Below are 24,235 nucleotides of genomic sequence, written 5' to 3' on the forward strand. Positions count from 1 at the left end.
TGTGTATAGATCCCATGCTCCTCCTACACCCCCAGATAGCCCTCAGAAATACAGAGGGAGTTTCTTAAAGCCCCTTTCCTCACCTGAGTAGCAGCAAGACTCTCTCTTCTATCAAGAATCGTAGAGATTTTTTGGGGGGTTGTTTTTTTTCTTTCTTTCTTCTTCTTATAATGCAGTTTTTACTTCGGTCATAGCATGTCTGCTTGCATGTAGTTGACAGCACTGAGGCACCTTCTGATGTGTTGAAGAAGTGCTTTGCCTAGAGGAGGTGTACATAAGCATGGTTTTAAAATGATTCACTTTGAATTACTGAGTGAAAAGAAGTATCCTGTACCAGTCAGTCGTTTCATCCAGTAGCTTCATTGTCCTGTGCATGAATATGCAAACACACAGTATAAAGGCTAAGCTCTCTCCTTTGCTCATGACCAGACAAAACCCTCACTGAAGTCAGGTTTCTGTTCTCCCTCTTTTAGGTGCTGTTCTTCCATCACTAACCCTTAGCGTAACTGTCCTTAGTGTAGTGGATATACGCATCTATATGATCTCCATCTTCCTCTAGGATCATTTTATTGTTTTAAGTTCTGTTTCCTTAAAGGTCTTTGGTTTCCTGGGCAAGATCAGGGTGTTTCCTTGGGAAGAGAGAACTGTTAGAGGGACACAAGAAAACAGAAGATTTGGAAAGCGTTGTCTGGAATTTGCTCCAAGTGCAGATAGAAAGAGTATTAGGGCTGACATGGCAAGAGGGTGAAAATGCCTCTCAGACTGAATGCAGGCATTATACAAAAGGTCAAAAATGCAAAATATTCTCAATACCTCAAGGTTAAGGTAGAATATGTATGAAATGTCATTATCTCTTCATGTGAAGAATGCTTTAAAGACATACCTAAGCATCAACTTTGTTCTTGGGTGGATAGTGAATATAATTCCTTCTCCCTCACCCCTACCAAACTGTAGAAAACAATTTCTTTCTTTTGTACCTACAAAAATTGTTATGCAACCCAAAGATAATTTTAAATAATTTTTTTGGCCTTCAGTAGCCTGTGTCTGTATTCTGCTGGAATGTGCAGTCCTCCCATTATTCCTAATGGAATAGGTACAGCTTCCTAGGTGCTTAGCTTTAGCATGATGCTGCAGCTGGGTGTGTGACTCCTGAAGGTGAGTGCTGAGGCGAAAACCATCGTGGTCTGAGGAAAAAGGTTGATGATTTAGTTGGAAAGAGATTGGGATTGCATCCCTGAAAACTACCTTTTTCCAGCTCTGCCAGCTGGTCCAATAAAAATCATTATGGAAGCTATGGAAGACTTTCCCTCCCCCCAAAGTCCCACATCCCTGGGTAATTGTACTATGGGAGCTGAGTTGCTTGTGAAGGCAGTGGTATTGTCAGATACAGCAAATGGTGGAAATACTCCATGCTGCATGTTGTTCTAAAATGAATACAAATCCTGGAGCTGTCTGTGTCCCTTTCTCTGTGGTTGTTAGTTTGGTTTGGGTTGTTTTTTTTCCTTCCCTTCATGTTATAGCCTTTTTTTTTCCTCTTTCCGCACTGGGAATCCTGCCTTCACCTTGGAATGATTTAGTACACACTGTAAAGACCTCAATTTAGAGGATCTTAAAGTAGTATATGCCTATCTAAAAAAAAAAAAGTTTCCTTGCCATGTGTGGTGAAGAGGTATATTTGCTGGCAGCGTAGTAAGAATACGAGCAGGGAAGTAATGAAGACTAAAAGATTAATTGACTATGAGTCACACTGGGCTCTTGCAAAATCATAAATGGCCCCAAAGTTTCTGACTCCTAGTCATAGGAATATATATATGTATGTCTGTCTATGTATGTTTGGGGTTTTTTTGGCTTTGTTTTTTTTTTGGATAAAGTACATATTGTAACAGTGTGATATTTCTGCACTTGCTCCTGTTTCAGTTCCAGAAAAGCGGTAGAAAATGTGTGTCCTTGCAGAGAGGACCAAGCCCTCTTTTCTAGGGTCACATAGCAAATAGATTGTAGCATCCGTGAGGCCTTTGGCAAGCTAGTTCTGTTCGTGCGGCCTGAGCCAGTTCCTGTGGAAAGTGCTGGCGCTGATTCACCTGCCTCCGAAAGGAGCGGCTTGGGTGTAAGACTGGTAAAACTTCAGTGAAGGAGGGACTGAGTAAGGAAAGAATCAAGTCACTGCTTTGAGTGGGAGCTGGGTCTGCTCCAAGGAAGGCTTGGTGTTAAGCTTGTGTTAGTGAACTGGAAGAGGCTGGAGTCTTGATTCCATGTTCATTAATACTGGATCCAGGATGACTGCATTTTTGCCAAGTTAGAGTATAATAGTGAGTGTTTACACTGTTTGTTTTTGCAAGGTATGGATGTGCAAAACAAAACCCAATTTCAACAAATTGGTATCATTAGAAGGGTGCTGTCCCAGCAGTTTGTTCTGGGCAGCCACAATGTTTCAGGTCCAATATGAGATGCGTTAAAATCAGATTTTGTAGAACTGAGATGAACTAAGTAAGCATGGTAATAATCAGAAAGATGTTGTCAGTCTTTGGTTGTATCATAATCTAGTTACAAAGAGTAAATATATTGAAAAATGGTAGGTAGGACTGGAAACAGGCCATGTGGGGAAAGCAGCTTCTCTGATCATACTCAGGTGGTTGCTGCTTGTGTTTAGCTGATGGCCTGATGTGCACAACTTGAAAGGAAACCTGTGAACGACCTCTGCTTTCTTACCTGAAAACAAGACTGGTTTGTATCATAAGCTTTAAATGTGACTGCTATGTCCAGGCCTGGATTTAAATATATTAAAGGTGACACTGTTTCGCACAGACTACATTTATTTAGCCTAGAAGCTGTACAGCCATTAACAGGGTCCCTTTTTTCCCCCCTTTGTATGGGTGTATAGTGATTACATGAAAGAGTCCCTTTAATACGTATTTTAGCATCTGTTCTCTTCATTCAACAGTAGTGCTGTTCCCAAGGCTGCTGCTCCTGCAGCAGGCAATAGCTGAATGTGGCAGACGCAGTTTTGAGAGGAGTATGAAGAACTGTAGGAGAAATTTAAAAATGGAGACACAGAATGTTGCAGGCAGGAATCAAGCATTGGGGGACAGAGGAACAGGCAAAAACAAAGCCTTCGACAAAAGTAAAACCTCTGCAATGTGTCTTTAAAATGACACTTCAACTGATAAAATCAGCCTTGGTTGTCTCCAACTGGAGACAGCCACATTAGGGCAGAGTCTGACAAGGATCAGGTGAGGGAAAGGTGAATCTGTGGTTGGATTGGAAGGCATAAACAAACACACAGTTGTCCTCTACAGGCTCAGAGCACAACTGTGGTAAGCGCAGGGGAAGGTGGTGCTTTTATTAAATCCTTAGAGGGGAAAAAACACCCAGAATGACAGCATCTGCATTGATTTGGTTTTAGTTTAATTTCTATACCATGATATACCTTGCTGCCAGTAACATCATATGCTGTTTCAAAGAGCTTGTACACGTAGAAATCCATTAAAAAAATATGATTATAGCTGAAGGCCTTGGAAATTAAGAAGTGCCAGAATTGATGTCACCCTGGCAGTGTTGGTTTGGTACTGGGTTGTGTGCAGACACTGGAATCCAGTCAAAACCTGCGTGATCACGTTATTTTTATCAGGAAACTTCTTTTACGGTCATTGCACAGGAGAGTTTTTCTGGGAGTTACTGGGATATTGTGCATACCGCATTGGCGGAGGGCATGTCATGAGTAAGGAAAGGGATTATTCAAAGGGAAAGGTTGGTCTCTTGGCTAATTGCTTCCTTGGAAAATCTGATTTTTATCTTCTGTTTGCATTACAGTGTTCCTATGGGATGCTAGATAAGGCAAGTAAGCCTGGCATTTCGGTGTGTTCACTTTTCTTCTTTTCTGGATCCCCAACTTTAGGTCTGAGATACAAAAGAAATGATTATTCATAGCTGTAGCTGAAGTCAGTAGGAGCTATGTTCTGAAGAGGCAAAATTCAGTTTTGTGAATTGTTAAGTGCTGTGGGGAAAAAAAGAGTTTTCCAGTGAAATTTGACAAGAAGTACTTTTGATCTTAATTTTAGTGCAGTCTGTGAAATTGGGATACCATACTTTTATCTCCTAGAGATGTGTTTAATAGTTTACTAATGACCTGTGAGATAATTTAGATAACAAATTATTTTTAAAGAGCCCATGCGGATACAAAGCCCTGAGTTGCACACTGGGAACAAGTCTGCAGGCCACACAAGTAAACAAGGAGAGAGCAAAATAGTGGAAGGTACTAGTTCAGAAGAAGGCTCTCCCTTCTGTTGCTGCACGCAGGTGGTGGTGTGGAGAAGGGGAAAGTAGTGGTCGTGCAATTACAGACCATACCATAACGTATACCTGACTAATGATAGAATTAAGATGTGTGAAGAACTTTATTTCCAGCATCGTTGCATGCTTAATGGAAAGCATTTCAACACGTTTGTGCCCGTCTCTGTCTTGCGCACTCTTCTGCCTCTTTGTCTCAAGTCCTATCTTTTCAACTCTTTTAGTTGAGGGGTTTTTTTTCTCCCTTTGTTTCTTCAAGCTGCCTTTGCCAAGCAGCTCAGGGCAACTTGCTGAAGGCCTGTTTTGCACAGTCTTCATCCAGACTGCTCTTCTTCAGGCTTGATACAGATAATCAACATAGAAGAACAAGCATTTGGCAAAATGCGGTCTTACGAAGAAGGTGTGAGGCAACTGAAAGAACAGGCTCTGCTCAGTATGGGACATCCATCTTTCATGGTTTCATAAAGCTGTAGGTGGACAAAACTGCACAGTAGTATTTTAGAAGAGTATTAGAAATACAGTGATGCAGTGATTTAGGGGGTTATTGGTCAATATTGTGATATCTTTGGTACTTGCATTGTGGCAGGTGTTTTCTTTTAAATAAACAAATGCTTCTGGCTGAGCCATAGGCATAGAGCAGGTTGTATGGGCTTGTTTTTTGCCAGGCCTACCACTGTCTTGTGATGACCTCAGTGAAAGATTTTAGAAAAAGGCTGAGAAGTTCTTCAATATGAGAAATTCAGGATACATGGAAAAGCGGGATCTCTGTTGGGATTTCTGATACATCTTTTAAAGCCACACTGTGTGCATAAGCCATATTCATTAGACTGTGTGGTACAGTTACAACAGTTATTTACTATTGTGGATTGCAGGTTGACCTCCAGGATGAAAATATTTCTCCTTCCTGGTATTACTAAGATACAGCACAGTACAAATGAATACTGTATCGGTGTTCTTTTTTCTTCTCGAAATGCACGGGAGTTTGGCTAATGTCAGAGTCTGGATGCCATATAAAATTCCTACTGGACAGAAAGATAGTTGTCATTGAGAAACTACTATATTTAGTTTTGGAAAACCACAATCCTTATTTTATTGTTTTGAGTAGAATCTTGCATTAATGAGAGTTGACTTTAAAAAGGCAGTGTACAAGAGGAAAGTAATGGCCTACTTGAAGACATGGGTTCTCTTGTGGTGTGTTTTCTGTTTGAATTACGGCCTCCATCTGAAGGTGTATAAAACCAGTTTTGAACATATTACACAGGCCTATAGAACTATAATTGAATGATGAAACTTACCAAGAGTGGAGTAATGATAAACAACTTTTCATGTTACTAATTGTATCGTCATTGTTCCGTTCAGTATATTTAAAGAACTTTCCCTGTTTATCTTCCCAGCAAAAAAGGTAGGAATCGTAGCCGTGAGAATAAGATTTCCAAACATTTTGTTCAAACTTGGGATTTCTTTCTAGGCTTTGGCAATCATGAAATATGACCAGACACTTGTACAAAGAACTTGACATTCTCTTTATGCAGTAACAGAAGACTATCTAGGAAATGTTTGTCTGAAGTAAGCAAGCGAAGATAATGTGTTAAAGGTGAGATGGGGTCTCTTAGAAAGTGTTTTACCAAGTCAAGTTAAAATTAAACAGAGTACACAGCAATAAATGAAATGGAATTCTCTAAGCTTGGTTACATCTAATTTTCGCTTTCTTATTAAGCTGAACAGTGGAATGCTAGCCTCACACCCACACACCCCCTCAAAGCAACCCACGTCTGAAGTAATTTTCACTTTAAAAACTGAGTTTTATTTCAAAATGCCTCTTCAATTTAGGTCTTGGTTTAAAAAAATGGTTGGAGAAGTGCATTTTAAAAGAATACATAATTTTGACTTGTGGTGGTTGCTGTTTCTGTAAGATTACTTAGACAATGTACACAAACAAGATGATGACCCTGACAAGAGGTGCAAATAGAGTCCAGATGAGTCGGTGGGAACAAAATCAGACTAAGATCTAATGTACACAAATGGTATTGTTAAGAAGAGAAGGTTATAATGAATTGGGTTTTGATGCTATTAAAACTTGTTGTAAATTTCCCATTGACTTCAGTTATCCCAACATATCCGCACATGAAATAAAAAGAACATGAAAGCCTACCTACTGCGAAGGCTGTACATGCTAATCGGCACTTATATTATTTGTCGGGCTCTTAAAGATCAGCAGCTCCTTTCCGATAGTCATTTCCTATCTGCTTGTTAGCATTTGGTAAAGGGGCGGCTCTGTTGTTCCTTCCGTTCAGTGCTGAAGAAAAGTGTATGCCCAGAAGCTTTCCCCATTTGTTTCATTTGCCAACTCTGTGGATTAATCTAATAAGAGAGATTTAAGACCCTTAAGACCTTTCCTCTCCGATACCCCCGTGTGGAGTACTTGCTGTCAAATTGGACTGAAATTAGGAGAAGCCTAATTAACACTTTTTCCCCTCTTTTTTTTTTTTTTTTTGTTGTGTTGACCTACAGTGCTAAAACTGACTTTGGGAAAATTAAAGGCACGGTTAACCTACTTGTTACCAAGATTCCCCCAATGTGCTACCAGTTTGTTTACCTGCTTCATACGTGTCGTTTCTTTGGCTTGGACAGAGTAGATGATAAAAGGGGAAGCTGTGCAGATCCATTCCTCAGACATGCCCTTTCATAACCCAAATGTCTAATTTACATATTTCTTTAAAGATCCCTGTAGTCATGTATCCCACAGTACAAACAGGTACCTTATTTTGTGATGAAGCATTTGTCATTTTGTTACATCCACATCACCATAACCTCACGATAGTATTAAATCCTAGCTGTAAAAACAACTCAGCATCACAAATGTCAATCTAAATGTGTTTCTTCAGTCCAACAAATGAGTGTGTCCCATGGCTTTCCTGCCTTATCACTGGATTATCAAACGACATATGCCTTCTTCTGTATCAAAGGCAAATTGCTATGCATGCTGTGTTCTTCCTTTTCCCTTTGTTTGAACTTGCAAAGCTCCCAGCTAGTGATGTCTTTCAGTGGCTTTAATTCCTTTCTGCTTTCTTGGTTTTACTTGCTAAGACCTGTAATATTGTCAGCAGTAGGAGGTTACGATTGCATGCCTCTGTGTTTGTGCATGGTTCATGATAGCGAGCTGAGTTTTCAGTGTGTGTGGATTTGAGCATTTTGATGTAGGAATAGCTGGTAGCTTGAAGAAAGGGGTACCTGCAAAATACTACTTCTGTAGTCAGATTTTCTGAGTTTTCTAAAGAATTTTCCCTCTTTGGTTTGAAACTAGTGGTATCGTGGTTTGGAGGGAATATGTACTAAATGTCTCTGACTGCACACAGACTTTTTAAACAAAAAGCTGCCGTAGATGGCCTTCCCTTCCCCCAGCAGTGGGAAAACAGGAACTTCTGAGCGGGAGGTAAATAGCTGAAATACTGAACAAAGAGTTTTTGAACAAAGGCTGGTAACACCTCTTTATTGTATCTGCCCCATTGTCATTCTAGGGAAGAAAACACTGAGCAGAAGAAAGCTGTAATCCAAATCTGAGGAAAGAGAAAGGGAAAAGGTGTGGAAGTTAGCTAAGTAAATATAATTTAATTGGGTGTGTATATTGGGGATGGTGTAATATAAACAGAACTACAGGAAAAGGCTTGGGTTTTTCAGAGGAACCACTTGGGTGGGAAGGGAGCCTGCTGCTAGAGCAGAGCATACTCTCAGCCTGTAACCCCTCAGCTCCTTGCCTTTCGTTACCTTACCTAGAGCTCTCCGCCTTGTAACTTTAGCGTGCGTGCCGCATCACTTGCTGCTAATGAATTGCAGGTCAGATGCAGATAGCCTTCAACAAAGTCAGTTGCTGCATTTTTTGATATTGGTACTGCCAGCTGCCTGCTGGGTCAGGTCGTGGCCACCTCCACTGAACCACCAGCTGACCCAGTCACAGTTCCCATCACCTTAAACCATGATGAACTGTGACCTGAGCCCTGCAGAGGCGGTTGACTGGTGAGCAAATTTGTTTCTGCAAGCTGACAAGGTGACTGGCCTCTAATTACCTGCCTTACTCATCTGCCAATGATTGATGGTGTAGTACCCTTGTCCTCTCTCTTCGCAATTTGCCTACGCCTGCGCATGAGACCATGCCTTGAGACAAAGCTGGTGGTGTGATCTGCTTCTGTAATGCAGGGGATGGAGGAGAGGTTGGATGGGATGGAGAGCAAGCAGTGCTTGTATTTTAGACCAATATGTTGATCTCATGCCCCAATTTTAGGACAAAATTCTGTGCTAGGACTGTGGGCATGCTTTGCTAGATAAAGGGACCTGTTGTGATAGGACAAAGAGTAATGGTTTTAAACTAAAAGAGGGTAGATTTAGGCTAGATATAAGGAAGAAATTTTTTACAACGAGAGTGGTGAAACATTGGAACAGGTTTCCCAGAGAGGTGGTGGATGCCTCATCCCTGGAAGCATTCAAAGTCAGGTTGGACGGGGCTCTGAGCAACCTGATCTAGTGGAAGATGTCCCACCTCATTGCAGAGGGGTTGGAATAAAAGTTGGACCTTTAAAGGTCCCTTTAACTCAAAGTGTTCTATGATACGTTTGGGGGTTGTACCAGTTTTCAGGCTAACAACATGCTTGTCTCTCGGAGGAAAGTGCTACACACCTGCAGAGGAGCTAGAAGGGGAATATTTTGGAAATACCTTTCCACTATGAAGTGTAATTGCTCTAAACACTTCCCTTTCAGGCATGGGAGATCCACTAATCCATAGTAATCCCTGTAGTTCTCAACAATTCTGACATCTGTAAACTCTATTGGAAAATGAGATTTAGACAGAGAAATGGAATTGAGGATGCTTCAAAACCCAAAATCTATTACCTGTATTGTGAGGACAGTGATGCATCAATGCATGCAGTGAGAGCGGCAGCGAAGGACTTGTTCCTGCTTGGTTTTTGTCTTTTCTGTGTTTATGTATTACAGGAAGCAAATACAGAAGCTCCGATTTCAGGCTGGTAGACCTTAAATGCAGACAGCTGAAAAGGTCTCCGTGCCTCGCTGTTCGCTGCAGTTCACAGTTCAGTGTATGGTGATAACCCAAATCAGTGATTTGTTTACCTCGGATACGCCAGGCAGTAGAGTGCGGTAATTCAGGAGCAGCTTTGTATGCAGTCACCCTTGCAGGGCAGCAGCCTCTGGCAGAAAAGCAGAAAAACAGAGCAGATATCTGAGGGACTTTAAATCATTTCTACTCACTTATTTAAATCTGAATAAGCCAATGTCTTCAGGCCCTGAAATATTTTTTTCTCAATTGGAGACTTTTTTTTTTTTTCCTTGCACTAGAAAGCTGACCATTGAATCTAGTTGTTCTGTTCTTTGTTTACGCAAGGCCCATTGAAGCAGTTGGAGAACATTATACCCTGCCTCACACACAGGCATATATACTTAATTTATTACTATGGTAGTTTGAATTTCAAGTGTCAGCTTTCCTATGGAGCTTTTTACTTTGTCCTCTTATGCTGCATGCACCACTTGAGTATTTATTACGGAGAGCAGACAGGCTGTGGGAAGCCCTTCAGGCTTGTGGACTTCTTTTTCTTCAGAACCTTAAAAATAAAGTAATGGAGCATGGTAACAAGGACTTCTCTAAAAGCATGACTGATCCACAGTGTCTTTTTACATGTTGTCCAATTAATTTTCTTCCTTTGGCATCAGTCTTTTCACTTGCATATAATTCTTCGTCTTAAAGTAGGTTTTGTACCCTAAACTTCTGCTCAAACATTAATTGTGAGACAGTGGTAACAACTCTTAAATAGGTCTCTATTGAAAGCTTAATTCTGGATTTGTCCTGTTCCTGATTCCTTCAGAGTAAACTCTTTCTACTTCTACTGTGACAAGAAAAAAAGAGAAAGGAAAAAAAGGGGGAGCAAAGGGGGGAAAGCATCGCTTGTTGTCAGGAGCAATGTTAGTATTTGTGATTATCTCTTGTTCAGTTGTGTCTTGGCAACAATTTTAAAAAGGGCTCTTAGTACAAAGTTATCTTTGATATACAGGTGACAGATGTAAATTTCTGAAAAGGACGTGCCTGAAAACTGACACCAGACAAATTCAGATGAGAAGTGGGGCTGAAGTTTTTCAACAATGAGAATAATAGGCATTATGGCAGCTTATTTAGACAAGATTAATCTTATCATTGCAATGTCTATGCCAAGACAACATCTCTTTCCAAAAAGCGTGCTGTAGGTTGAAGTCTTTATACCGTTGCATACACAGCCAAAATGGACCTTTCTGACCATGAGTCTGTGAACACAAATGCCTCCAGAAAAGCATATGCAAATGTTAAATATTTATAGGCATGCTGTTCTTCTATGTTGTTAATGCAAAATGTATTCAGGAAAGAAAACAATTTTGCCAGAGAAGGAAAAAGATTTTTCAATTAAGCACTTCTACAACATGTGGATCAGTCTTGCTAAAATTCTTAATCTTTACCTAAAAACATGGACAATGGTTCCTGGGGTTTTTTATTTGGGACTCGATACAGAAATAGTCAAGAGGTACGGTAAGCTTCTAAATAGGCAGACGGCAACAGATCTGGATGCAGACTTATTTTCTCATGTCTTCTGTTTGTCAGGCAAGGGGAACTGTTACAACTTCTGGTGACTGCAAGATTTTGTGTCACAGTGAGCAAAAATTCTGTATGGTACAGCACCAGTTTCTGTGGTGCTCAGGAGAAAAGAAAAGATACTTTCATTCTAAAAATGAAAAAAAAAAATTAATGGAGCAGTTAATGTTTTCCTCATGTTTAAATGGCTGTAGAATGCAGCAATAGCCTTTCTTAGCAGAAATATCTGCATCATATCTGGTTTTATGACTGTGTATCCTAAGTATAGGGCAAAATAAAAGTTATTCCCAAAGAAGTAATAAGCCTTCTATTTTAATGTAACAGCTAAGATTTGTGAAACAATGCTGTGTGTCCGCTAATTATAGGCATCTCTATTTACATGGCCGAACAGGAAGATGGAGATGTAAAAATAGCAACAAAGAGCCAGTGACATTATTAATAAAGCAGCTGTATACAGCATTGTTCTCTTGAAGAACGTAGAACCCATTTAAACAAAGTGGGCTACATAAATAATCAGTCATAATTCATAAGTAACCATTGTTAGGAATTCTCTTTTAAAAATAGTTCACCTTATTAACATACAAATGATGGCAGAATGACTTTCTATGTGGGTGTGTGTATTTTACATGTACACATGCACCAAATGTTAAAAGTAACTTACACAAATCATTGCCATTTATTGAGAAGCTGGTATTTTTCTACCGTCAAGAACTCTGTATCCCTTTAGGGAAGGTGAGAGAAAGGAAGATAGAGTGCTATAAAACCAGAGGAAAATTTCGTATGTAGATAGAAGAGGCAAGATCAAGGTAAAAGAACATGTAGGTAACTCAAACCTCTTTTCACTTACATGAATTTATTAGAACAAAAGAACAAACCCTCCCTACCATCACATTCCATTAAGAAACAATGGTAGTTGTAGTAGTAATAATAAATAGCCACATTGGGGAAGACACATTTAGCCAGACACATATGACCCTGTATCTTTTGAGCTCAGAATCCGCTTCTGAGCTTTTCCAGTTTAAATAATAAAAGAAAAAGTAAAAAGAGTTTACTTGGTTAGAGATTACTGAAGCTAACAGTCTTTTTTTTTTTTTTTTTTCTAATTTTTCTGTGTAAGGGGAATAATTTCCTCACAGTGCACTTCCAAAAGTATCAAAGACAACCATGTATTCAGTGTACGCAGCAGGTTGAACTGCGCACTCACAGTTGGCATGTGTGCTTTAAAAGCCCTTCTATGCAAGGGCTATGCCATGGTCTTTACCTCCAGAAATACATCTCAACTACTTTACTTGAAAGCCTTGCAGCCATTCTTAGAAAAACACCCATTAATTTGTGAACCAGTGGATATATTTACACAAACAAAAGGTAGTATCTTAAGCTTGTCATCTGGCCACTCAAGAAAAGCCCCAAACCAAAAACTGGGAGGGGGCAGATCCTATCCCACAGTTAAACTGCAGCTGCACTCCTGAAACCCTTTCTGTCTTGAGAAGAGAGATGAAATTCATAATCCATAGAAATTCTTATTAAATGTGAGGAGAGGAAACGTCTTCCTTTGTGCAACTCTTGGCTTCAAATCTCAAAATAAGAATTCAGAAAGCCTGCCAGTGTGGTGTACTTTTTTTTTTTTTAATTGCAGCAAAGCACTGCGAGCCCTTTTAAGTTCTTCCACCAAGTAGCTGATGTTCCCTACTAATATGAGCTCTCAAATCTGCACATAATTTTGTAGTATGAAGATATTTTAAAATTTAAATCAATGAAATCATACAGCATTGTATGAATTTGATCATAGGAATTATTAAAAATCAACTCAATTAATTACTGCTGTGTCTTATGTGGGTCATATAGGATGTATTTTTGCTTCTGTACTGCCTACAGAAGGACAGGACTGTTTAAGGGACCAACTTATGGATGTTACTTCTCAAAGAAATCATCTACAACTTTTACTCAGAGCTCCAAAATGCATTAATATTTGAATGTTAAATACAGAAACATTGAACCCTGTAGTTTCGCCTATCTTGATGATTTATAACCAGGGTTTTAAAAAGAAAAAAATGATCAGAGTATGGAATTCATGTGCTGTTTTTAAAACTGAAGTCGTTTATACCAAATCATCAAGTTTTTCCCAAAAAACCCTACCTCTAGAGGCTGTACAAAAGCAACCGCTGGAAAACAAATATGTATCCTGTGCCATGTGTGTCTCTGTGTGACTGTGGTGGGTTGACTCTGGCTGGAGACCAGGTGCCCACCAGAGCTGCTCTATCACTCCCCTCCTCAGCTGCACAGGGGAGAGAAAATGTAATGAAAGGCTTGTGGGTTGAGATGGGGACAGGGAGATCACTCGGCAATTACTGTCACAGGCAAAATAGACTTGACTTGGGGAAATTAGCTTAATTTATTATCAATCAATTCAGAGTAGGGTAATGAGAACTCAAAATTGAATCTTAAAACACTTTCCCCCTACCCCTCCCTTCTTCCCAGGCTTAACTTTACTCTCAATTTTCTCTGCCTCCTCACCCTGAGCAACACAGGGGGATGAGGAATGGGGGTTGAAGTCAGTTCATCACATGTTGTCCCTGCCGCTCCTTCCTCCTCAGCGGGAGGATTCCTCACACTCTTCCCCTGCTCCAGCATGGGGTCCTTCTCACGGGAGACAGTCCTCCATGACCTTCTCCAACATGGGTCCTTCCCACAGGCTGAAGTTTTTCACAAACTGCTCCAGCGTGGGTCCCTTCCAGGGGGTGCAGTCCTTCAGGAACAGACGGCTCCAGAGTGGGTCCCCCATGGGGTCACCAGCCCTGCCAGCAAACCTGCTCCAGTGTGGGCTCCTCTCTCTATGGGGCCACAGGTCCTGCCACGAGCCTGCTCCAGCGCGGGCTTCCTCCGGGGTCACAGCCTCCTTCGGGCACATCAACCCGTTCCAGTGTGGGGTCCTCCCCAGGCTGCAGGTGGAGATCTGCTCTACTGTGGGTCTCCATGGGCTGTAGGGGGACAGCCTGCCTTACCATGGCCTTCACCAGGGGCTGAAGGGGAATCTCTGCTTCAGCGCCTGGAGCACCTCCTCTCCTTCCTTCTGCACTGACCTTGGTGTCTGTGGGGCTGTTCCTCCCACATATTCTGCAATTGTGCAGGGGTTTTTTTTTCCCCCTTCTTAAATATGTGATCCTAGAGGTGCTACCACCGTCTGTGATGGGCTTGGCCTTGGCCAGCAGTGGGTCTGTCTTGGAGCTGGCTGGCATTGGCTCTATTGGACACAGGGGAAGCTTCTAGCAGCTTCTCACAGAAGCCACCCCTGTAGCTTCCCCACTACCAAAACCTTGCCACATAAACCCAATACAGTGACTAGTTTGGTTTGTAATTGTCTGCTTTAAAATTCATACTCAAAAGCAGCATTAAGTGAAAATTTCCTCCAGAAAGTAACTGAAAAGGCAGATTATTATGTGTTTGGATCTAATATGCTATTACTTTACTTTTTCCTTTCTCTGCTGCTGAAGAGCAAAGCATAGCAGGAGTTCCAGTAATTCCCAGCTCCATGATGCTGTGGTGTTTCTTGTAGCAGTACCACTTCTCCCAACTCTGTTACGAAACTGTGGAGACAGTGAATTGGAAATCATTGCTGCACAATAGCAAGGTGTTCCTTTCTGGGAAATGCTATGCTAAGTGATAGGAAACAGCCGGGCCTCGCTGAAGTGGAAGGAAAAGGGAGCAGCAGCATTCCTTTTATTAGCATCCCTCATGATTGCTAGGTAAGAGGCCAGGTGGTCTCCTTGTGTTGAGGTCACATTTAGAGATTAAGCGCTGTAGAGGTCATTGCCTTCCAACTGTTTCACCAGGTGCCCTTCCAGAGAGGTGAGTAAGTGCTTTTTAGGACAGGCTGTTTGTCTTCGGTATTTTGCACCACCCCTCTTTATTTTTACATTAAACTGTGGCTCTGATGGAGCCGCTGATAGCAGTAACCGGTGCGTTCCTGGTCAGTTGCAGCAGCTCTGAGGCTGGTTGCAGGTCTTTCTCCTGACTGACCTGGGACGGGTCCATTGCACTGTATTCTGTGTAAAGATACTATTGTCAGAACGCTATGGGCGAAGATGAGGCTTCTGCTCTGTCTGTGTAGGTAAATGATGGCTAGCACTGTGTTAGCAAGGGCATTTAAGTTAATATATGCATAGTGCACAGTAACCTATATAAATGTCTCTGCGTGTGCTGATCCTCAGGCAAAACACGAGCGTCCAGTTAGAATTTACAGGCATTGGTAAACAGTAGTGTGCTCCTGAATGCAGCCCTCAAAAACCTTAAAGCTTTTAATGTGGAAAGTGCCCTGGGACAAGGACCAATCTTTATGCTTTGTACACATTTTAATGACCTGTTAATGATCAACCACTGCTCTGCCGAGAGATAGACTTTGTGATGATATAATTCAAGCTGGTTTCTTCACCGTTGCTTGAGATTATTCCTTATAATTCTACTTTAGAAACAAACAGTATATTGATGTGGCATGTAGTCATCCCATCCTATTCTATTAACACTTTGGCAGCTTCCAGTACTTGGTTGCCAGGGTCTCGTGCAGGAAAGTAAGGCAAATTAAAACCAGAAGTTAGTAACAGTGGTTGTAATGGATCTGGTGCAGTGGTCTGTTTAGTCCAATATTCAGTCTCTGATAATGACTGATACTGAAAATTCAGTAGTTTAAGAAGGAGCGCATATGGCAAGATCCTTCTCTGCTATAGTTTTCTAGCTTCTAGCAAACTGCAAATTTAGGAATTTCCAGAGCTGAAGGTTGCATCTTAACTATTGTGTGTATAGGTATTATATACAAAAAAGGGCTGACCTGTCTTCCAGGAGTGTGTATGATGTTCCCTGTGGATAATTTAGCTGGATGCTTCTCACGTTGCAAGTCCTAATCCAGTCCTTGTTCCTTTCTTTATGCCACCTGCCATTCTGCAGACTTCTGTCATATCCTCCTTCAGTCTTCAATAGAAAACTGGATTAATCTTTTTTTCAACCTTAACTTTCTTTTCTTGCAGGAGCCATTCTCTGTGCCTTGTGTAATCTAACTGAATAATTTTAGAAATGGAAGAGGGGAATGAACAGAACATACTCCATGCGTGGGTACACCACTGATTTATAAAGCACCGTGATATGTTCTGTTTGGTGGAGTTTATTATTATTTTATTCCTTTCCTAACAGTTTCTAATCTTCCGTTGTGACATTTTTGATAACATAGAACAAAATTTACAACCCAAGCACTGTCTTATTTCTCTTTTACCTTCTGAATATCCACTACCCTACCTCTAGTTATTTTTTCAGACAACTTCTTGAGAAACTGTAAGAAATAAACTCTTTTGTAATGATTTCACAATTTTGACGGGAGATGGGATAGTCCGTGTTTTCCAGAAAACATCTCTTGCTTTTTTAATTTAAGCTACCTCCCTTTGGTCTGTTACTACTGTTAGCTCTGGTCTCACACATTCCACACATATTTCTCAGGTGAAACAACGTTTGAGCATTGCAGTATGCTGCTGGGATGGACAGAACGGTTTCCTTACTGTCTCCCACCCTGGAGTTGTTTTTCTCAGCTGTCAGCTGCAGCGAGTCAGAGCACCATATCACAGAAGGCTCCTCACGCATGAGTTGCGGTGCGGTCAGTGGAGTCAACAGCGGAGGCTAGAGAAGGAGTACCTTTGTGATTTATTCATTTTAGTAGGCAGTAGGCTCATTAAGGTAACATGAAATTGGGGTGTGCTACTGCATTTTGCTCAGGTCTTTATGCCTAGGCAGCACTGCAGTATTGCAATACCCCTTCTGATCAGAAAAATAAGTTTCCCGCTTGCGTGCCAGCCACTAACTGCCTCCCTCTCTCTGCTCTTCCTGATGAGACTTCATAGCTTCTCGGGTACTCCTGCATGCTGGCTCTGCCTCCCAGTGTGAATCCTTTTGTAAGCGCAAGCCGATACCCTTATTTACGCATGCCACAGCCAGTTCAGTACATCCTCACTGCATGGCTGATCTGGATAATGAGCGTCATGATCGGAACATCAGGACTAGCTCTTCGTTACTGGCTCAGGCATGAGGAGGTCTGGTCCCCAGTTTTTTAGGTAAAGGTGCTCTTGGACTATTTCCTGGGAAATTGGAGTAGGTGTGGGAGGACTTCCCTGCTCTATGGGGCTGCGGGAAAGGCACTGGAGGTCCACCAGCTGTTGAAGGGCTTAGTCTGAATTCTCACTCTGGAATAGGTGTTCTCACTATTGAATGATATGTCTGCCAGCAGGCCTTGACCCATTTCAAGCCTGGGTCAGGAGGTTTTTCTGTGTGGCTTGTAATAGGATTTGGGCTAAACTCTTGAGTCAAAGAGTTCAGTCTTTAGTGAAGACGTACTTCTGGAGCATATTTTGGCATGTGCTGCTTCCAGTAGTTTTCTTTCTTAGGAAACCTATGCTAAAAAAACCAACTTTGTGGGGGAGTTCTTTCAAGTGATGGTTAGTATCACCAGTATTTTGAGCCCTTGAATTCGGTCTGTGGTGAGGGGTGCTTGCTGGTGCTTCCATGGAGCCAAGAGCATGATGGAAAGTTTGAAGACTTGTGGGAAGATTCAGTGCTGAAACTGGTTGCTTGAAAATAATTTAAAAGGTAGTCAGGCAATTTTTAGAAATTCTGTGAAAGTAGAAGAGACTGAATTTTTCAGTTTTATTATAAATAGAAACATTTTCAAAGGTAGGAGAGACTTGAGATCTGTAGCTGCTACTCAGTTTGACGCCAGGATTTGTACTGTATAAATGATAAAGTACTTCATTAGTATGTCCATTCTGACCACTGGTGTGTTTCTGTGAGCACTGTGGATTTTTTAATTTTGCTAGGAAGGCAAAGCCCTGAAAAGTCTCAGCACAAACACTAGCCTTTTATTTGGTGTACAACCTGCAAAAATGTGAAGAATTCGAAGGAATTTTTTTCCTGCATGTACATAGAGCCCAAGTTCTCTTCTGTGGGACTGTCTCACTAGAAGACAGTCTGGGCGAATCACAAAGCTTTCCTCCACTGAGGAGCTCTTAGCAAAATAAATGCTTCCAGCTGCTGATGACACAAATACTTATGGAGGAAAAGTGGTATACGGAGGTGTCGGTAATGAGGAGGGGGTTGGTAGTGATTAGCTGAAGACAACCCACTGTCATGTTTTGTGTTGAAAAAGCGTTTGAGGCTGGGAAAGAGAAGCAGTAGGCTAAGGCAATGTATCGATTAGATTATTGCAGGGTACATTATGGTCCTTGAAATTTCAAAGATGCTTGAGCAAGGATCTTTTAGCTCTAAAAAAATGTAGCTGAAAGATGTTTTTGAATTTCTTCATCTTTCCATCTTTACTCAGTGTTAATAGAAATCTTATTTAAGTTTGAATCCTTCTGGTTTCAAAAGCTAAGTTTTAAAACATGTTTATCACTTTTTCTCTGCCTGCAGCACAAACAAGATTTTTATATTTTGTATTTTAGTCTGGATTGATATTTGATTTATCCAGTATTTGTAGGCTTTCACCTTATTTTTTCTTAGGCATTTTTCCTCCATGGACATTAAAATACTATTTTCTAAATAGTGGGGAAGAGTGTTGTGATTTATTTTTTTTTAATTTTGTTTTTGTCTGGCTTTGGTGGGGCTTGTTTTATTTTGGGGTGGGTTTTTTGGGTGGATTTTTTTGGGGTTTTTTTTGTTTTTTTTTTAAGTAAAACATATTAAGTGATCCTTATTTTGAGTAGTTTCTGGATAAACCTACATTTGATGTTGCTGTTGTACCCAGTATGGAGGTGAACCGATCAAAGTTGCTTTGTGCAGGCACTCTAACTTAGCAGAACCCATGTGAAAGGTTTCTGTGTATATATATATAGAGCCATAGAATCATAGAATGTTTTGGGTTGGAAGGGACAAGCGTTCCCTTTCAATCTGCAGGGGTTTGGCCCTGTGTGCAAATTGCCCCTGTGGTGTTTCTGCCGGGCATCGGAAGCTTGCGCAAGGGCCCCCTTCTAAAGGGTTTTTTCTTAAAAAAGCAATGCTTGTGTTCCCTCTAGTGGCAGAAGGCGGAATTGTTGCATGTCACTTGCTAGATGGTGTGCGAGAGCACAAAAACTCTGATTTAAAGACATTTAAGTGCAGTGCAAACATTTACTCCATTTAGCCATAGCTGGAAGAAAAAAATATCATTCTGTGTCTGTCAAACACAAGACAATTAAACCTGCCTCTTCTTACGACTGCCTGTCCTGGGCATGTCTTGCAGGAGCAATAGAGGAGGAATGCCCTCTTTTCCTGTCTTTTTTTTTTCTTCTATTTAAATAGCCTCCCCCCCTGTATTTTGATGCACAGTATAAGATCCTTCCTTTTTTCTGTGTGATCCAGGTCATGACAGGTTTGGAAGAATGTTTGTTAATCTCACCAAATGCTTACAAACACCCAAGGGTGGTTGACTAAACATCAAACAAGGGGAGTCCCTATAGAGCTGAACTGCTGGTCTGGCTGCCCTTAGGGATCCTTGCTTACCCTCTTAGTGCCTGATGAAAGGCATCTCCAACCTTGTCTTCCCAAGGGCCATGAAAGGTGAGATAAGAAACTAGGGAGCAGGCATGAGAAATGTTTGTGTTCTCCCTGCCCACAGGAGACTACCTGGGGGTTTTTTGCCCGCAGAGAGTAGCCAAGGGAAGAAAAGGATGGAGGCCGAGACATTCATAGGCTGCTTGTGCTGCTGCTGAGGTAGCTCCTAACTGGTGATTTAGATGTGAAATAATGATGTGCAATAATTTAGAATGGTCTCTTTTCTAGTCGTAAATCTCCTTTCTTGGGAAGGAGAGGCAAGATGTCTTGCTTTCTACTTGCTGGATTCTGTCCATGTTTAGATGGCTTGAACATAGGAGACAACTGTTGCTGCAAATGCACAACTCTTCTCCTTCTACCATCATTTCCATCTGTGCCAGTAGCAACTCTGTAAATACTACAGTACTTATGCATACAGAGAACTGAAATGGTCCTAGGAAGCATCTCTGGGATAAAGAATAGGAAGAGCTTCAGGCAAACGTGCCAAATAGTTTTTCTCCCTGTCAGTTTTGCCATGATGAGACTTCTTTTTCCTTTGAAAGGGATGCATAAACATTTTTAACTGTGTTGCTGAGTTAACCAGTCAAGATGAATGTTGCAGAATTTGAAACACTAGCATCACTGGAGAGGAGTCACTACATCACAGGCTTTTTAAATACAGTTTGTGAGTATGAATTCAGTTCTGCAGTTTCTAAGCTGCTTCAGAAAGCAAAACTGGATACACAGATTCAAGCTCACACCTGTTTTCATACCTGCTGACTTGTACCAGTGACATGAGACAAGATGTATCTCATCTACTAGGCAACAAAGCCTTTATTTTTTTTAAGTGATTAAATAGTCCAATACTTTTGAAGTTCTTGGCACTGTGGAAAAATTATGGCACTTATTTCAGGGCTTGAATATGCAATTAAGCATCTAATTTTAAACCTGCACACTCAATAATATTGGACTTTGCTACAGTTATTTCCTTTTTATGGTACTGCCAACCGCTGAAGTATAGATTTGTACATTTGACATATTAATGCATTCTAGTAATGGAGGTACCTGATCAAGCAGCAGCCAAATGACCACAAAATAGATGTCTGAGGTGAAATCAGAGACTGCAATAAACAAGGGAAAACTGCTTGCCTTCATCATATACTGACAAGTGAAATCCCTATCTTCCATCTGACTTGAAAAACTGGACCCGGTTGGTAGAGCCCTTACAGTCTTAGGACCCAGCATCCCATCCCATTGACCACCACATGCATTATTTTCTTCAGTCTTGATGGTTTTTCCTCCCTTTCTCACAGTAATTTTTGACAGGATTGTAGTATGTTCCTGTAATCCTAAATAAGCATATTCTGACTTGCTCATAAATTCAAATCAAGTACTTAGCTATTACTAATACACTCTAGCATACCTGGTTATAACGAGATACAGGCCTTTCCCAGTTACTGAGTGGAGCTTTCTCCCTTGTCTTTCCAGCTGATCTGAAGCAGCGAAGGTAGCTGTGCACTGCCTGTGCACGCTGAATTACTGTGGGCACTCCCCAGGTATTGCAGTTGCTGGTTTTGCTTTACGGTATCGCATACCTATCACTCACTTGCCAGATTCTGTACACTAGATGCTCATTGAGATGGCATTTGAATATAGTCCTGTTAGTCCCAGGGGGGTGGTTTGTTATCAAATCGGCAGGAAAAGCGGCGTTCTCTGCTCCAGCAGATGCACAAGTGTCATCCAGTTTGTACTGATCTGTTGAACAGCAAACATGTAATGTAAGGGATGGTCAGAATATGAGGAGACAGGCTTTTAGCACCATAGAAGCTATCTCAGTATTTAACATGCTGAGAAGACAAGCTAATCATGAAAGACTTGTCTAGATGTCTATGTTCCTTTGACTACTTAGGTATTTTGTAGATGCTGACGGCCAGTGTGAACTTTAAATCAATTTATTGCCTATGTTTACATATGCGATAAAACCATTTGCCATATCATTTAACTACACACAGTGAATTGTTGACCATGAGCCGATCTGACCTTTTCAGCTCCAGTAATATGCAGTAAGAGTATCTGGATCTAACTGAAAATGTCAGATGCGCTCTAATATGCAACCCATCAAAGTTACGATGCATATGAACCAAGAACTGGTTAAGAATATAAATTTGTAACATCTGTGGTGCATCTCAATTGCTTAGATAAATTGTTCTGCCATTGATACAGACTAGCTAAAAACATGCATTAAAAGCAGTCCTTTGGAATACATGGGAGATGTACAGCCGTTTAAATATTAAAGTGATCTCAAAAGAGGGGTAATAACACCAGGTTAGAATATTACTGGAAAAAACAGTGACCGGTGAAAATACTCGTGCTCTAGTTAATGCCTTGCCTAGCTTTGTTGTGTGGTAATATAAGATTAGTGGTCTCGTGTAACCTCAGAATTTTCTTTTTTGATGTTAATAATGTTTGCTGCTTGTGAAGTTTTTAGTCTTTCCAGGCATAATCCATTGTATAAGATGAGGCGTCCCTATCAATCTTATTTATGTTGAATTCAGTATTAAGCATTTTTCATAGTCTTGCACTTTTTATAAAAAAAAAGTCTCGTCTATTCTTAAAAGCTTTCTAAAAACCAACATTTTTGGCAGTAGGTTATGGGGTTTAATGATGTTTAATTTCTTTGTTGTCTTTGCGTCATCTTCGAAGTTTCTGTTCTTGGTGTTTTACTAGATATTCAGATCTAGGATAAATCTGTCTTTAATAATTATTTATCAAGTATGAGACCAATTATTCATTGGTATAATTTCTGGATGATAAATTTAAATTTGGATTAAAGTGAATGGGCACAATGAAAAGCAACTTTGTATCCTAAGAAAATGGTATTTTGTTAGCTAAACAGTCTCTCAAGATTGTTTAATTTTAAAGCAGTTGTTACACCAAAATTGAGTTGGTTTTTTTTTAATCATGAGTAGTTCATGCAATTTGAGGCATTAGTAACTGAATTGCTTCTATTAGTAAAATGTTGTTGGAACTAGAATTAAAATGAACTAAGGGAAGCATTGCTGAAACAGTGACTTTGCATTAAGGAATAGCGTGTATTTAAAACGACTTGAACTGTTCTTGTGGGGCAATGCTGCCCTCCCCTGGTAAGCTATGGAAGGTAGGTATTTTTATCTCAGCCCAAGCAAGTTCTAGGGCTTCCTACTAAAGAGAAATTGCTGAATTGGTGAAAACGGTGGGAAAAAATCTGTCATCTTCTGTCAGGGGTTATTGATTACAAAGACGCCACCGTAAGCTCAGGAAGTCCCTTCACTGCACATTCCTGAGAGCTGAGGAAGGTAGTCCAAGAAAATCTTACTATTGTATGGTCTGTTCTTAATATATTTTGTCAGACATCTGTTATTAACCACTGCTGGAGACAGAATATTGGGGTAGAACTCATAAGGTTCTTTAGATTGTCGGGCTATGGTTGTTGTCTGTTAAATAAGTGTGTTGCTATTTGCTTTAATTTTGTCGTCTTTCCATTTCTAGCTGCTAGGCAGTTTCACCGCAGCCCAGATGGCAGAAAGAGATGAGCCTTGTTTCAAATATAAGAATTTTAGTTCCCATATCTGACTTCAATAAAGTGTGTGTGGTGGGGTTTGGGGTTTTTGGTTTGGTTTAGGGTATAAAATATCCCTTTCTTTTTATAATTAAGATTTTTCTAACTGCTGGACAACTTGAAAAACACACAACTTTTCTTCCTGTGGCATGTGACTTGACTGCTGTTTTGTTGTCTCCTCATCCCTCTCAGTGCATTGGAGATCACCTAACAAAAAGGAAAACTGGAGAGAATATGTTAAAGTGTCTGGTTCATACATTTGTTCATGTCTTAGATATGAACAGATTGCCAGAGTCAGGATCAGGAAGGAGTTTTTTTCCCCAGACTGCTTTGCTTGAGGACTTTTGCTTAGGTGTGAGTTCTTGTCTATTACTTAGGGTCAGGTCACCTGGGAGATGTTTTAAGAACTGTGGAATATAATGACATTCCCAACCTGACCTGCTCTGGTCCAGCAGCATGTTAGAGTGGTGGTGGCTGTTGATATTTACTACTACCTTTTATAAAAAGGCGCTAGGAGTTGTTTTGTGTCTATGGTGCCTGCCAGTCCACAGAGCAGGTGTGGACCATTTTGAACTAGACCCCAACTACTCAGTTACCTGTGACTGTGGCAGATGGGACCTGAAGATCCCAGTGGTCCTTCACAGGCTTCTTACTAAAGTGATGTTGCTGACTGCAAAATAGTACTATTTACCTTCATAGAATCATTATAGAATCATAGAATCATTAAGGTTAGAAAAGACCTCCAAGACCATCAAGTCCAACTGTCAACCCAACACCACCATGCCTACTAAACCATGTCTTGAAGTGCCACATCTACACATTTTTTTTAACACCACCAGGTCTGGTGTCTCCACCACATCTCTGGGCAGCCTCTTCCAATGCTTAACAACCCTTTCGGTGAAGAAATTTTTCCTAATATCCAATCAAAACCTCCCCTCGCGCAACTTGAGGCCATTTCCTCTTGTCCTATCTCTTGTTATTTGGGAGAAGAGACCAACCCCCACCTTGCTGCAACCTTCTTTCAGGTAGCTGTAGAGGGTGGCAAGGTCTCCCCTCAGCCTCCTTTTCTCCAGGCTAAACAATCCCAGTTCCCCCAGCCGCTCCTCATAAGCCTTGTGCTCCAGACCCCTCACCAGCTTTGTTGCCCTTCTCTGGACACGTTCCAGCAATGCAACGTCTTTCCTGTA

The 24,235-nt window shown here is 40.9% G+C and overlaps 1 protein-coding gene across 1 annotated transcript in view; it reads left to right on the forward strand.

The window, feature by feature from the left end:
- The first annotated feature begins 22,577 nt into the window (after nt 1-22,577).
- The window catches only part of CMTM8 (CKLF like MARVEL transmembrane domain containing 8), a 9,913-nt gene continuing 8,255 nt past the window's right edge, over nt 22,578-24,235 (forward strand). Inside the window, exon 1 of the mRNA XM_009635159.2 lies at nt 22,578-22,607. Within this exon, the coding sequence (XP_009633454.1) occupies nt 22,578-22,607 (30 nt within the window). The remainder of the gene's footprint in view (nt 22,608-24,235) is intronic.

This window comes from Egretta garzetta, unplaced genomic scaffold (genome assembly GCF_000687185.1).
Source record: "Egretta garzetta isolate BGI_Z169 unplaced genomic scaffold, ASM68718v1 scaffold313, whole genome shotgun sequence".
Classification (NCBI taxonomy): Eukaryota; Metazoa; Chordata; class Aves; order Pelecaniformes; family Ardeidae; genus Egretta; species Egretta garzetta.